The 15,319-nt window shown below is 42.3% G+C and overlaps 1 protein-coding gene across 6 annotated transcripts in view; it reads right to left on the reverse strand.

Annotated features, from left to right (window-relative positions):
• The window catches only part of CORIN (corin, serine peptidase), a 322,793-nt gene that overhangs the window by 70,292 nt on the left and 237,182 nt on the right, over positions 1-15,319 (reverse strand). For 5 of the 6 annotated variants that reach the window (XM_008248589.4, XM_008248573.4, XM_002709419.5 and 2 more), the window contains 4 exons: positions 13,513-13,620; positions 10,640-10,750; positions 8,183-8,299; positions 2,971-3,078 (listed from right to left, as the gene is read on the reverse strand). In XM_008248589.4, coding sequence (XP_008246811.2) covers positions 2,971-3,078; positions 8,183-8,299; positions 10,640-10,750; positions 13,513-13,620 — 444 coding nt within the window. The remainder of the gene's footprint in view (positions 1-2,970; positions 3,079-8,182; positions 8,300-10,639; positions 10,751-13,512; positions 13,621-15,319) is intronic. The other variant, XM_070068193.1, reaches the window with a different exon arrangement.

The raw sequence follows: 15,319 nt of genomic DNA on the forward strand, positions 1-15,319 counted from the left end.
TAGATGCAGGTCTAACTCTATACTGTTTTCCCAAGTTCTTACATGTAGATTTACACAAGTGAGATCATTCATAGTTGGTTTTTTTTTTTTTTGCCTTATACATGCCTTCCCTTTCTCTCCCCCTTTCTTATCAAGAGTTCAGCTTTTTATTGTTACATCTCATTTAGTTAATAGAGAGATTCACACGTATAATTTTTCTCTCTTTTGATATATGGAGAATGTTTCACTTTTGGTTTGGGAGAAGACAAAACTTAAGTGATTCAGAGCCAAGAGAGATGAAAGGGTTAAATAAGAATCACTTACTATTTTGGAGATCATTATTGAATGTTGTAAGGTTGACAGGATCTTGTGTCTTACTCCTTAATGAGGCTTTTGTTACAGAGTGCTAAGAAAGACAAACTCTCAAGATAGCTGCCAACCTCAAATTCTATGATTTCTAATATTAATAGTTTTTCTGTTTTCAGCAGTAGACTCACTCATGAGTTTATTTACAATAGCCACTAGAGGGCGATCGTGTCACAAATGTGAGGAAGTTTAAATACTACGTGGAACTATCCAAGCTCCATACAGTGCCTACTTGTGTTCTGAACAGAGATGCAGATTAACAAATATCTATTAAAAAAAATTCCATGGAATCTCAGTGTTATTTCACCTTTCAAATTCTGAGGCAAGATTTTTAGAGATTTTTCTAAATTCAAAATGAAAATGAGACTGCTAGGTACATGTCATATCTTCGTCATGATGTACTACTGTGAAGTCACTGGAAGTCATACACTAATGCTGGTCATTTACATTAAAATGCCACTTTTCAAAGTCTGCTTGCATATATAATATTAAAATATTAAAGGATTCATCTTTTTAAATGCCAAACCTATTGTAATATTTTTTAAAAGTTTGATGAGTATTATAAGATGAACATTCTGTAACTAACACTCTGAGTAAGAAACTGAACTTTGCCAGAAATCCCTATCTCAACCTTCCCTTCTGGGGACAAAAGAACTGAGTTTCACAGTGATAACTTCTTTGTTCTTCTTTATGTGTGTATCATTTCCTATATTTTAAATTTGTTTTAAAATTATTCAAAAAGGAGACAGGCAGATCTTTTCTTAATGCTTATTAATTTTCTTCTACTTCAAAAGCTAGAGAGGGAGGGAGGAAGGGAGGGATGAAGGAAAAAGGGAGAGGTGTGTAGAGAAAGATCTTCCACCTGCTGTTTCACTGCTCAAATGTTCACAGAGGAGGAAGCTGGGCCAGGTCAAACCTAGAACCCAGAACTCCATCTGGGCTCCCACTTGGGCAGCAGGGACACAAGCAGCTGGGGTCACCCTTCACTATCTCCATCATCCCCAAGCACCCCAGCAAGAAGGTGGATCAGAAGCAGAGCAGTCAGGACTGAACCAAGACACTGACTTGGCAACCCAACCATTTGTGCCAGAGCACCAGACCCAAAGTGTCTTGTCTTTTTTTTTTTTTTTTTAAGATTTATTTGTAAGTCAGAGGTACACAGAGAGATCTTCCATCCACTGGTTCATTCCCCAGTTGGCCACAATGGCTGAAGCTGGGCCGATCCAAAGACAGGAGCTTCTTCCAGGTCTACATGCGTACAGGGGTCCAAGGACCTGGGCCATCTTCTACTGCTTTCCCAGGCCATATCAGAGAGCTGGGTTGGAAGTGAAGCAGCTGGGACTTGAACCAGTGCTCACTGGGATGCTGGCACTGTAAGTGGCGGCTTTACCTGTTATGCTACAGTGCCAGCTCCCCCCCCACACCCCCCACAGTGGCCTTAATTGTAGTGGTCAGACTAACATCTCCTGAAATCTCCTATGGGAAAGCACCCACTCTGATAAGGGAGGAGTGCTGGCTATTGGGTTCTCAGCTAAACAGCTGTCGGGTGTCCAAGGCCTTGAGCTTCTCACTCACTCTTTTAACCTCCCAGCTTCCCCTAGCCTTTGACTGACAGAGTTTGTGTAAGAAGTGATCACCTCTTACAGACTGAGAACCTTCAGAACCGCTTCAAAAGTTCCTGCCCCAAGCTGGAGACAAGGCAAAAAATCAAATGATTCTAAGTGGAAAAACTGAGTATAATGTGAAAATAGCCAGCAGAAGAAAGAAACTACTCTAGCCGTCAGTCTCTATGTACTTATCTGCATTTTTACTAGAAAGACAGGGAGAGATCTTCCAGCCATGGTTCACTCCTCAAATGCCTGCAGGATGGGACCAGGGTGAAGCCAGGAGCCTCGGACTCAACCAGGCTCTCCCACAGTTGTAGCAGTGACCCAAGGATCTGAGATAACATATGTGGCCTCCCAGGGTGCACATTAGCTGGGAGCTGGATGGGAGGTGGCAAAGTCAGGCCTTCAACCGGGCACTCTGATAAGCGATGTGGTGACCCAAGCACCAACCAAACTGCAGACCAAATCCTGCCCTGAGAAAAGCTAATGAAGGGAAAGGCACCTGCTCACACCATTCAGGCCATTACGTTGTCACTTAACAAATTAACGCAGCAGTTCCAAAACAATTCTACAAAGTGCCTAGAAAGGTGAAAATAAATTGTAATGAAGGAACAGACTGTCAAAGTTTGATGTGACTATTTTGATCACTCCATATTTGCGTCTTAGATAAAGTTTTCATTTTTGAAGCTGTGTTTTTAAAAATGGAAGAACAAGAGCATCCTGCCTGCAGATGTAGCCAAAAAAATATATAGGAGCTGATGTTGATTTAAAAGTGATGGTAATGATATTAAGCCATGTGGATTTATAACCCACTTGCAATGACACATTTGTTTCTGATTTAAGTTAATTAAGACCAGTTTGTTTCTTTTCTGCTACCACATGCAACCTCTAAAAGAAAAAAGACAAACAGACTTTTCTGGAGGGGTTCCAGCCTAGAGTAGTTTAACGTCAATGAAGAAGAAAAGAGCCGAATGCATATCCTGCGGCGGTGATTGGATTTGTCAGCTGCGGTACTCACTACAGTTATTCAGACTGGTGTTCAGGTCACAGAGTGCGCTCCCACCACATGAATCAAGGCAGGGATTGTAGAGGCATCTTTGGTCTCCTTCTTGACATGGAGGCTGACCTACGGAGGGGAAAAGGTACGTTGGCTTTCATCACCTATAAATTCCTTACACCAAGATCTAAAGGATCAAGAACGTCCGGTGCGGCTGAGGAATGACACAACATTAATTTCCTTCCAATTTCTCCAAATATATTGAACATGTGTTGAATACGTGCTTTCTGGATCAATTTTCCTGGCAACTAAATACAATCCAGTTATTGCAAAAGGATTCCATAGGAATGAAGAAATAAAAGACAACCTACGCTAAAAAACAGATGGCCATTGCTTTTAATGGAAAAAATGGTGCTTCTACATGAATGTCTACACTTGATTACAAAACAAAATTCAAGTGATTTGTGGCACAGAGACCAATAAAGAGCTGATATTCTGAATATTAAATAACATTAAGACTCAACTATACAGAAATTTAGTCTTCCCTCTAAGGAAAATACTTTTCCTAATATTAAATACAGCATCAACACAAATACAATAAGGATACTTTATCATAGTACAAGTCTTATGCAGCTGTTATCCATGATCTCCCTATGTCCTTGGAAACTATCATCAGCCTAACTGTGATGACCCAAGAACTGGGTTTCTTGTTTCCAAATGAATGACAGGAGTAATGTCAGCCCCTGCCCTAATGGCTTTTCCTTAAGGTAACTAGAGAGGAAACTGCTGTTCCCGTTGATTTCCTGCTCATTTGTAGACTAAATGGGAAAGGCAATAAATTATTGCCCATTCTCTTTCTAGCTCTCCCCCACTATAGCCAATTACTTTCAGACATGTCATCCAGAATTTAGAGAACCTTGCAAGACACACTTAAATATAAATGATAGCATGTAACTTTATGTAATCACTCTTAGCCTACAATTCTCAGACAATGACTATTATATTAGAATCTTGTTCCTTTCCAGTACCTTGTGCATCACAACTTTGTAGAAGAGAGATGTCAGCCTTTTCAAGCTGGCAGGGCCCACTTCTAAAACTCAAGGCAAATCTAAATGATTTCCATGAGTTGAGGGTCTTAAGGAAATTTTACCACATGCATTCATTGTTTCAACAAATATTAAGTGGCTACTCCATGACAAGTCAATGTGACACACTGGGCAATGGGTATTAAAGATTAAAAAGGTCTGACTCCCCTGAGAAGCAGCTTGCTCTCCACTAGGGATACCATAATGAATAAAGCATTATGATATAGTGTGATTATTGCTTTACTGAAGATACATAGGAGGGGACATCAACAAGGTTGTGAAAAATGGAATTAAAAGATGTTCATTCTCATTCATAACAAGTTTTTGAAATCATATCTATGAGAGGTCTTCAAAAAGTTCAAGGAAATATGTATTATGAAAAGCCTAAGCATGGATTTCTTGGTGTTTGTTTGTTTGTTTGGACAGGCAGAGCTAGTGAGAGAGAGAGACAGAGGGAAAGGTCTTCCTTTTCCATTGGTTCACTCCCAAATGACTGCTACGGCTGGCGCATTGCGCTGATCTGAAGCCAGGCAACAGGTGCTTCTTCCTGGTCTCCCATGGGGTGCAGGGCCCAAGCACTTGGGCCATCCTCCACTGCCTTCCCCGGCCACAGCAGAGAGCTGGACTGGAAGAGGGGCAACCGGGACAGAATCCGGCGCCCCAACCAGGACTAGAACCCAGGGTGCGGCGCCACAGGTGGAGGATTAGCCTAGTGAGCCGCAGCACCGGCTAGGATTTCTTTTCTTTTTTTTTTTTTTTCTTTCTTTTTTTTTTTTTTTTTTTTTTTTTTTTTTGACAGGCAGAGTGGACAGTGAGAGAGAGAGACAGAGAGAAAGGTCTTCCTTTGCCGTTGGTTCACCCTCCAATGGCCGCCACGGCAAGTGCGCTGCGGCCGGGGCACCATGCTGATCCGATGGCAGGAGCCAGGTACTTATCCTGGTCTCCCATGGGGTGCAGGGCCCAAGGACTTGGGCCATCCTCCACTGCATTCCCTGGCCACAGCAGAGAGGATTTCTTTTTTTTTAAAAAAGATTTTATTTATTTATTTGAGAGGTAGAGTTACAGACATTGAGAGGGAGAGACAGAGATAAAGGTCTTCATTCACTCCCCAGATGGCCAAAATTATAGGAGCTGATCCAATCCAAAGCCAGGAGCCAGGTGCTTCTTCCTGGTCTCCCAAGTGGGTACAGGGGCCCAAGGACTTGGGCCATCTTCTACTTCTTTCCCAGGCCATAGCAGGGAGCTGGATTGGAAGTGGAGCAGCCGGGGCTAGAACCAGCTCCCATATGGAATGTCAGAGCCACAGGTAGAGGATTAACATACTGTGCCACAGCACCAGCCCTGTAAGCATGGATTTCAAAGAAATTTTATTTCTAAACAAATTTCTGTTTCAGTTCAGTTTCTTTCTTTCTTTTTTCCCCAGCCCTATGCCTTAGAAGCAGAGTAGGCAGGAGGGGAGTTTCTCAAATGAGTGTTCCAGTCAGATATGGTAAGTTGCAGTGGGAGAGGAGCCTGGGTTTCCCCATCATAAAAGTAGCCCATGCAAAGGCCTAGGGAAGGTAGGTGCACAGGCTAAAGTCACTGGAGCTTCAGCCACTGGGAAAGAAAGGAAAGGAGACCAGAAAGGTGAGCAGAGACAGAGCCTGGAGAGTTTTAAAGGCCTAATGCTGCAACAGCACGTGAAGCCGGAGGAGAAGTGGGCCCACTTCCCTCCCAGCCATATCCATCAGCACAAGTGTACAATCCATGTCGAGAGTCCTTATATTGTACCATGTTCCCCTTCATCCTTAGCTCTTCCATCACAATAGCCTTCTTTCAGTACTGTAAACACGCCTTGCTCCTTCCCACCTGACAACTCTTGGCCAAGCTGTACCTTACATCTGAAATGCTTTTGCATACCTCATTCATATTTGTTAATTCAATAATTCTGCAGATCTGAGATCCAGCACCTCTTCCTCACAGAAGCTTTGTCTCAAGCCCTTTTCCAGGGTGTGCATGACATAGATGACAACAGAGCATCCTGGATTTTCCCTCACAGCCTGTGTTCCTTCATGGTTAGAGACAGACTGGCATAACCATTTGCAGCATTCCTATCTCCCCCAGGAGCCTACTGCTCCATTAGCAAGTTGGCTTGGCACTGAATTTCCAGTGAATGGCCACATATAGGCACCACATACATTTTAAAACAAATTCTTTAGAGTCAATAATACAAAGGCACAAAAATGTACTTTTTCAGCTATTTTGTCATAGGGCTTTCTTACACCTCCCATGTATAAGGAAATAATCTACAAATCTTGCCATTTCATAGTGAAGAATCCAAAATTAATTTGGATTATATGAAATTATACAGGAAGAATACAATTATATAGAAACAACTTGATCCAGAGGGAGGTGTTTGCCTGATATGCATGCATTAACCCATGGCTCATAAAGGATTTCTTTCTGACCTTTATTTTTTTAAGGATTTATTTATTTATTTGAAAGGCAGAGTTAGAGACAGAGAAAGATCTTCCATCTGCTGGTTCACTCCCCAGATGGCTGAAGCAGCCAGGACTGGGCAAGCTGGAAGCCAGGAGCCAAGAGCTCCTTCCAAGTCTCTCACCTGGGAAGCGGGGGCCCAAACATCTGGGCCATTTTCCACTGCTTTTCACAGGGAGCTCAATCAGAAGTGCAGCAACCAGGACACAAACTGGTGCCCTTATGGGATGCCGGCATTGGAGGGGGAGGCTTCACCAGCTATGCCACAATGCCAGCCCCTCCTTCTGAATTTTAAAATTGTTAAAACAAAGTTCTCTTGGTATACTATTTTTATGTAATAAGTCTGTGGTTTAAAATGCTCTGCCTGGGGTCTATTCTGTGGCTAATAGGCTAAGCCTCTGCCTGCAGTGCCAGCATCCCATATAGGTGCTGATTGGTGTCTCTGCTGATCCTCTTCCAATTCAGATCTCTGCTGATGGCCTGGGAAATCAATAGAAGATGGCCCAAGTGTTTGGACCCCTGCAGCCACGTGGGACACCTGAAAGAAGCTTCTGGCTTCAGATCAGCCCAGCTCCAGCCACTGGAGGAGTGAACCAGCAGGTAGAAGACCTTTCTCTTTGTTTTTCCCTCTCTGTCTGTAACTCTACCTCTCAAATCAATAAATAAAAATAAAAGAATAAAATGCTCTTTCTTTAGGTGTTGGATGCTTTTTCATTGGTTATTCTAACGATCAGCTTTGATGACAAAATTGATCTACAGATGACCTGTGGCATTAACTGAGAATGAATCTGTGCAGTCCAAGAAATGCTTCAACAAAATGATCATGAAATAATGGCTAACATGTTTCAAATTCTTATCATGTGCCAACTCTAAGAAGTAGTTAACATTATTCTGAGTTCACAATCACAGAAAATTGAGCATAGAGGGGTGAAGTTACTTGCCTGATGTCAACCAGATGAGTAGCAGAGCCAGGGCTCAAACCCAGAGTGCAGGGCTACAACAACCATATTCTTAACAACCAGGCGATGCCTGCACCACACAGACAAATTGAGTGGTGGTTAAGTCTAGGGCTCTGGCTCCAAGTCCTTCATGGAGCAGCTGGTACTCAATTGGGAGCTTAACGCAGCGTGCGCAACTTTCTTTTCTGACACCAGCCCATTTCAAAAACCAACTTCTTTCATTTTCTGAGTTTCACACACAGATATCACACAGCTTTTCAAGTGTATGTAAGTTCATTGCTTGCTAATGTGAGGCATTAAACCACTGCTCTGAACATGGTTATTTGAGGAAGCTTTTACATTTAATGTCAGAATCCAATTCCGCCTCACTGGAATCTATTCACATTTCATTGGCTGCTACACACTTAACTTTTCTCTTTACTATGGCTTTCCCCATAAAACAGTTAACTGAATCCAACCACAATGTTTCAGAGTTTCCCTGCACTCTTGGCTCTAAGGTACGGTTTGACAGCATCTATGGCTTGAGAATTGTATTTCCCACAAGAAAGGGTTTCCTGGCTGACCAAAGCTGTAAGAACCACTGAGTTAGGCAATTTGGAATTATTTATGGGGGAATCCTATTTCAGCATTAGATAACTTCAGACATTTTGCTTTGTCCCCAGGGAAAAGTGCACCAGTAGCAGAATGTTCCAGGGCCCTGGACACACTCACTGTAACTGCAGTTCTCCTCGTCACTCCCATCCTTACAGTCCTCGTCTCCATCGCACTGGAAACTGCTGGGGATACACTGTCCACTGCTGCATTCCACCAGACCCTGGCTGTGACAGGCTAGGAAAGAGTAACATTCACTTGATTTGTTAATTACCCTCTTAGGCTGCAGATCGTATACATGATTCCCACTTACCTGGCATCACCAAGAAATGAAATGTAGTGCATACCCTAATGAACACATCTTTCTTCTTTTAATTTGAAACATTTGGGGAATGGAAATTTTTCTTAACTTTTTCCTCCCTTTTTAAGTGTATTTACTTTTTATTAACTTTTAAGAATTGCATGATTGTTTTTAATGATGGTAGTAGTGATACCACTAACAGTAAAGACTACAGTTCATACAGGGCCTCAATGGCCAGAGATCGCCAAGATACAGTGTCTGTCATCTCACTGTCCTTATTTTACAGATGAGGAAACCTGACGTTTAGAGACTTAGTGCCTCTCTCAAACTCACATGGCTCTTAGGAGGCAGGGGCAGAAGGCGAATGCGAGCTTTTCTGACTCTAAGCCCAAACATTTCATTCTCTATCTGCCTGACCTAATGACCCAGCGAAATATGCGGGGAAAGAACTCACATAGTTTCTACCACTTAATTAAAGTTTTGGTTCAAAGTTTGCTTATTGCATCTGATACTTGAGAGGGATTTGAGGGAGCTATTAACCTATAGGTTCCCTAAACTGTGTACCAACTGTGTTTTAGAACATCAGAAACCCACAGTTCACATGACCTTAGTCTTCACTGAATTTGTATCTAGTATTAAGACCTCCTTTTCTTGAGTCAAAGCTCAACACCAGAAATGTCATACCTGAGTGTTATTTCCTGCTCTGCCGTCATCCATCTGGATAAAGTCCCCTGTGTCCACTGCTTTCTCTGAGCAAATACTTAGGTGATGTTCTACTTCAGTTCAGGGAAGGGAGATGCTAGGCATTGGACTCATATGTATAATGCTTATGATATTTCTTATATCAAAAAATAACATAATCCACATTTCCATTTTTGCCTCAATTTTTTAGCTAATTAAATATTTAATCTCTCATACAATTGGCTCTCGGTCTTAGTTTCACAAAGTATCTGGGAAAAGAAAACTTCCTGTATTAAACATGTACCATTGTCTTTCTTGTTATTATTTCCAAAACAATGCAGTATAATCGCTATTTCCACAGCACTTACATTGTATTCATTGTTTAAAGTAATCTAGAGGGGCTGGCACTGTGGCATAGCGGGTAAAGCTGCCACCTGCAGTCCTGGCATCCCATACAGGCGCCAGTTCCCATCCCGGCTGCTCCACTTCTGATCCAGCTCTCTGAGATGGCCTGGAAAAGCAGTGGAAGATGGCCCAAGTTCTCACGCTCCTGCACCTGCATGGGAGACCCAGAAGAAGCTCCTGGCTCCTAACTTTGGATCAGCTCAGCTCCAGCTGTTGTGGCCATCTGGGGAGTGAAGCAGTGGATGGAGGACCTCTCTTTCTCTGCCTCTGCCTCTCTGTAATTCTGCATATCAAATAAATAAATAAATCTTTTTTAAAAAGTAATCTGGAGATGATTTACAGTAGATAGGAGGATGTGCTTAGGTCACACACACTTTGTCATTCTACACAGAAGCCTGAGCATTCACAGATTATGGTACTCACAGGGAGTCCTGGAACCAAGTCCTCACAGATACTGAGGGACAATTGAGTATCAACTGTTCTACTTTTATTAGATGGTAAAAGATGAAATAAAAATTCATTTATTCAAATATGCATGAAATACGCCTCAACTCTTTCAGGTCAACTGTGCTCCCTTTTCATCTATAACTGTTATTTTTTAAATTATTTTTATTATTACCTAGCAGACAATATTTTCTTGGCGAGCACAGTGGTTAATAGCCATACTTCTCATTAATTGGTTGAGGAACAGCTACCTGAGGATTTTCACTCACCCGGAAACAAAACAGGCTATAACATGATAATTACTATCACACATTTTTGGTGTGACAAAGTGAGCATTAAAGGCTCTCCTCTGACACCCCCCCCCATTCTCTCCCCACAGGGCCCTGACAATGTGTCTGGCAGATCCTGCAGAGAACCTTGGCCACTCCAAGAGCCCCAATCTCCAAGAGCAGCATCACTTTTGCCAAGTCACAGATCACAGAGGGACACACTTGGAGTAATGAGACAAAAACACAGACACCTGCTTGGCCACATCAGATCAATTAAGCTTGGAGTTTTGGAGTGGAGATGTGGCATCAACCACAATACATTGCTGTTATCATTATCACGTTATTCAATTATTGTCGATCATCATCACAGGCCAGAACCAAATGCTATCTAGAAAAGAACCTTGAGCGTAATCCTCCCCCTTGAGACACTAAACAATCAGGAAAATAAGCAAAATGAGAAACCCCGGGGACACTCACAGCAATTGACCTCATCAGACTTGTCCACGCAGTCATGGTCACCATCACAGACCCACTCAACTGCAATGCAGCGCCCATCCCCACAGCGATGCTCTTTCGTGGGGTGGCAATCTGGGGAAAGGGAAAAGCCACAGGATGTAGAGAATCAGCAGGACCAGCACTTGCGGCTGTATGGCCCCAACCAGCAGTTCCAGTTGAACGATCTGTTTCCATTGTCTGGCCCACAGAAAATGCCACCTCCTTCTAAGCACCGGCCCCACTGTGAGGAGACTTGCCTGCTTTTCAGATGAATGGCAATGCCCCCAGCTGCCTTGGAGCCAGACTTTGCTTTCTGCTGCTATCCTTTGTTTTCCTTAGTCTTTGTGGTCTTTCCTCCATGTTTACACTGACTCAAATAAACAGAACTTGTGTTTCACAGGTGGATAGCTGATTCAATGTGTTGGTGACAGCTTCTGTGTTTCTAAGAATCATGAGTTACCCCTCTGGTAATTGGAAAGGTAATATATTATCATATCATTTCTCCTGATGTTAACCTTGGTTCTTTTAATTAGACTATCTTAATTTATAGCTCATATTTGAAAGAGTTTCTAGAGAAGCAATATAAAATATTCATATTATTTTTATGATTCTTGTAGACTGGCTGTAAGCTCCATCTCAATCTACATATTCCAGGGTTAGGAGGCACTAACTGTTAGGTTTCCTGTCACAGAGGGCAGAATCACAGGCTGCTTTGCCAGGAGAAATGGTGTAACCTGAATATAAAAAGCCCTTTAAGGGAAGCATTGGATTCATGAGTAACAGACTCAGTAATGAGAAAGTATCACAAATCATCAATAACAGAGCCACTGACATCAAGGACTCCTGAAGGGACATAGATCTGAAAGAGTATTTTTGGAGCAATAAGATGAGGTATGGGAGTGCCTGGTTCGAGTCCCGGCTGCTTTGCTTCCAATCCAGCTTCCTACTAATACACAGCCTGAGGCACAGCAAGTGGTGGCTCAAGTACTTAACTGAGATTGAGCTACAACAGCCACCCTGGCAGTCCCAACTTCATGATACCCTCCAGCATCAAAGGCATTTTACTTAGTGACTACAACCACTCTTTCCCACACACTAACCATCCCTTCGTTCACTCCACCAACCCGTTTAGCTCCCAAACCCACTCCCGCCAAGACCCCACTCACTTTCCAGTTAGTTCATTGATAAAAGGAAAAGCTGGATTAAATGATCTCAAAATCCTCTTGCAACTATAAATTGTGAGGTATAATTGCTACAATTCTCCCCATCCTTTGTCTCCAGACAAGTCAGTCCCAGAAGATAATGCACATTTGTCTGGTCACCCATGGGATGTTTGTACATCCGAACGTTTTTCAGTATATGCACGGGTGCAGCAAAGGGCAGCAGGACGGGGCTCCCAGGAACTACCAAGTTTCCTAACACGAAGCTACCCGATTTGAGACATTTCTCTAATCATACACCTCATGCTTTCCCAAGATTCTCTTGCATTGAACACCATCACACATCTGCCTCCCAGCCTGCCCTTTTGATTCATATTGTGAAGCTCCTCTGTCAACCAGTAAGATACTCCCTAAAAAATAAAAAACTAATCACAAAGCAAAAAGGTAAATGAGGAGAAGGAATGTTTCTGATTTTAATTCACAAGATGACATTTAAAGTTGAAAATGGCTGTTAAAGGCCAGTTTCTTCTGGCAAATGACAAGAACAGCATTTGTAGATAAAACACATGGGTGGCCCTATCCCTAGGTGTAGCTACTGCACAAATAAGGGAAGGATATCTGGTTACATACACCAAGGGGGTCAGATGCAAACAATGTATCTGAAGGCAAAATTTGGCTCACAAGCTCAAAATCAAAACATAAGCCACTGGCTCTAACCCATGGAGAAACAGAACACTTAAGAGAAGAAAAACACATAAGCATGTTAACAACTTTTGCGCATCCATCGATGGCAGTTTTTTTTTTTTTTTTTTTTTTTTTTTTTTTTTTTTTTTTAATTTTTTGACAGGCAGAGTGGACAGTGAGAGAGAGAGACAGAGAGAAAGGTCTTCCTTTGCCGTTGGTTCACCCTCCAATGGCCGCCGCGGCCGGCGCGCTGCAGCCGGCACACCGCGCTGATCCGATGGCAGGAGCCAGGAGCCAGGTGCTTTTCCTGGTCTCCCATGGGGTGCAGGGCCCAAGCACCTGGGCCATCCTCCACTGCACTCCCTGGCCACAGCAGAGGGCTGGCCTGGAAGAGGGGGAACCGGGACAGAATCCGGCGCCCCGACCGGGACTAGAACCCGGTGTGCTGGCGCCGCTAGGCGGAGGATTAGCCTATTGAGCCGCGGCGCCGGCCGGCAGTTCTTTATCATTTCCTTTGTATGACTATTTACCAGGGCTGAGCAAACCCCCTCCTTCCATAAAACAAGGCAGACTGGGCATGTGGCATAGTGATTAATATGCCTGTCAAGATGCCCATGTCCCACACCAGAGTGCATGCTTTTGGTTCCTGGCTCCACTCCTGATTACAGCTTCCTGCTGAGTGCACCCTGGGAGGAAACATGTGATTGCTCAAGTAGTTAGGTCCCTGTCACCCGCAAGGGAGAGCTGGATTAAGTTCCTAATTCCCAGCTCTGGTTTGGCCTAACCCCAGGCATTTGGGGTGTGAACCAGTGATTATGAAGGTACTTTCTTTCCCTTTCTCTCTCCATCTATCTCTCCCTCCCATCCTCTCTCATTTCTGTCACTCAAATATTTGAAAAAGAAATCAAACATCTTGCAATTCATCCCACATATGCTATTAACCATGAGCTACAAGTTACTGGTTATAAATTTCCATGATTTTTAAATTAAAACCTTAATAAAGCAACTTACCACAGTTTTGCTCATCACTCAGGTCCCCACAGTCATCATATCCATCACACACCAGGCTGTGATTAAGGCACTTGCCTGTGTGGCAGTGAAACTGGTCCTCGCTGCAGTCTTTAAGAGAAGAAAAGCAACCATGTGTCACTGACGCAGTTCAAGATGTCACAGCAGTACTCAAGTAACAAAGCCGATCACGAGAGGGAAACTGTAAAGGTAATCTGGTCTACATCTGCAGACTGTGGCACAGAGACCCGGTGACTTGCCCAAGTCTACTTAACAAGTTACTGTGCAAGCAGGCCTGGGACCAGCTGTTCTCAAGCCAAGTGTTTTGATCATTTTCACCTGACTTCCACGTTAGGGCACCTGAGAGCCCACACTCATTCAGAATGAATGTTTCCCGCAGAGGATGAGTAACTCTTTCCTTTAAAGTCTAGGCTTGTCAATGGTAAGTTTAACAACGGAGCAAATGGCATTCAGATTACAGAGCTGCTACTTGCATTCACATAAACATGACTGCTGATGTCAGTTGAGTGTTTCATAACATGATCCTCAATTAGGGATTATGCTAAAATTGCAGTGGCAAGATCAGAATAAGTGATATGTGATCTCAGGAGGCTGATGGTTTAACATGGAAATAAACAGTATTCAAGGAATGAGTTCTCAATTTTAATAAGAAGACAGTGCTTGTACTTGAGAAAACTAGAACTCCCATTCAGGTTCTGTCATCTACTAGCTATGGGACTTATAATTTGTCATTCAGCTCTAATGTGAATCAATCTATGAGATTAGGATAAAATCAGCCACTTAATAGGCTTTGTAAGAACAGCTGGATGAAATCATTTCAGAAATCAAGACATTTCAAATGGGAGAAGAATATTTTTCTCCACAAATGATGTTGAAACAACTAGGAATCAAATTTGTAAAAACCTGAAACTGAATTTTCACCTCAAATCCTATACAAAAATGAACTCAAAATGGATCACAGATTCAAATATAAGAGTGAAAACTGTGAAACTTCTAGAAAAAAATGGAAAAACTTTTGTGACTTTGAGATAGGCAAAAAATTCTTAGATGACACCAAAAGTCAATCAATAAAAGAAAAAATAATTTTTATTGAAGTTAAAATATTTGTTATATGAAAGATATCATTAAGAAATTAAAGACAAGTTTCATATTATAATTAGTTGAAAATCATCTATATTATAATGAACTTAAAGCCAGAGTGTATATAGAACTCTAACATTCAGTAAGACAACAACATTCCAACTACAAATGGGTAAAAGACTTGCAAAGAAAGTGTTAGTGAAAGATAAACAATGACCCATGGCTCACGAAAAACTGCTCTAACAGTATTAGCGAGTAAGGAAAGGCAAATTAAAACCACAGTAAGGTACCAGAACACATCCTCTAGATGGCAACCATCAAAAAGACAGATGATAAGACATATTGGCAAGGATCTTGAGGAGCTAAAACTTTCATGTAACGGCTGGTGAGAATACAAAATATAATGTCACTCTGGAAAATAGGCAGCCTCTTGAAAAGTGAACTATAACCTTAGTACACAATTAACTCATGAATCCTGCTATTAAGATTCTACTCAAGGGAATTACACAGAAAACCTATGTATGAATATTATTTACATTATCAATATTAATTACAATAGCCAAATACCAGAAGAAAACCAAATGCTCACCGACTGATGAGTGGGCAAATAAAACTAATATCCTTTTTTTTTTTTTTTTTTGACAGGCAGAGTGGACAGTGAGAGAGACAGAGAAAGGTCTTCCTTTTGCCGTTGGTTCACCCTCCAATG

This window comes from Oryctolagus cuniculus, chromosome 2, assembly GCF_964237555.1.
Source record: "Oryctolagus cuniculus chromosome 2, mOryCun1.1, whole genome shotgun sequence".
NCBI classification, from domain to species: Eukaryota; Metazoa; Chordata; class Mammalia; order Lagomorpha; family Leporidae; genus Oryctolagus; species Oryctolagus cuniculus.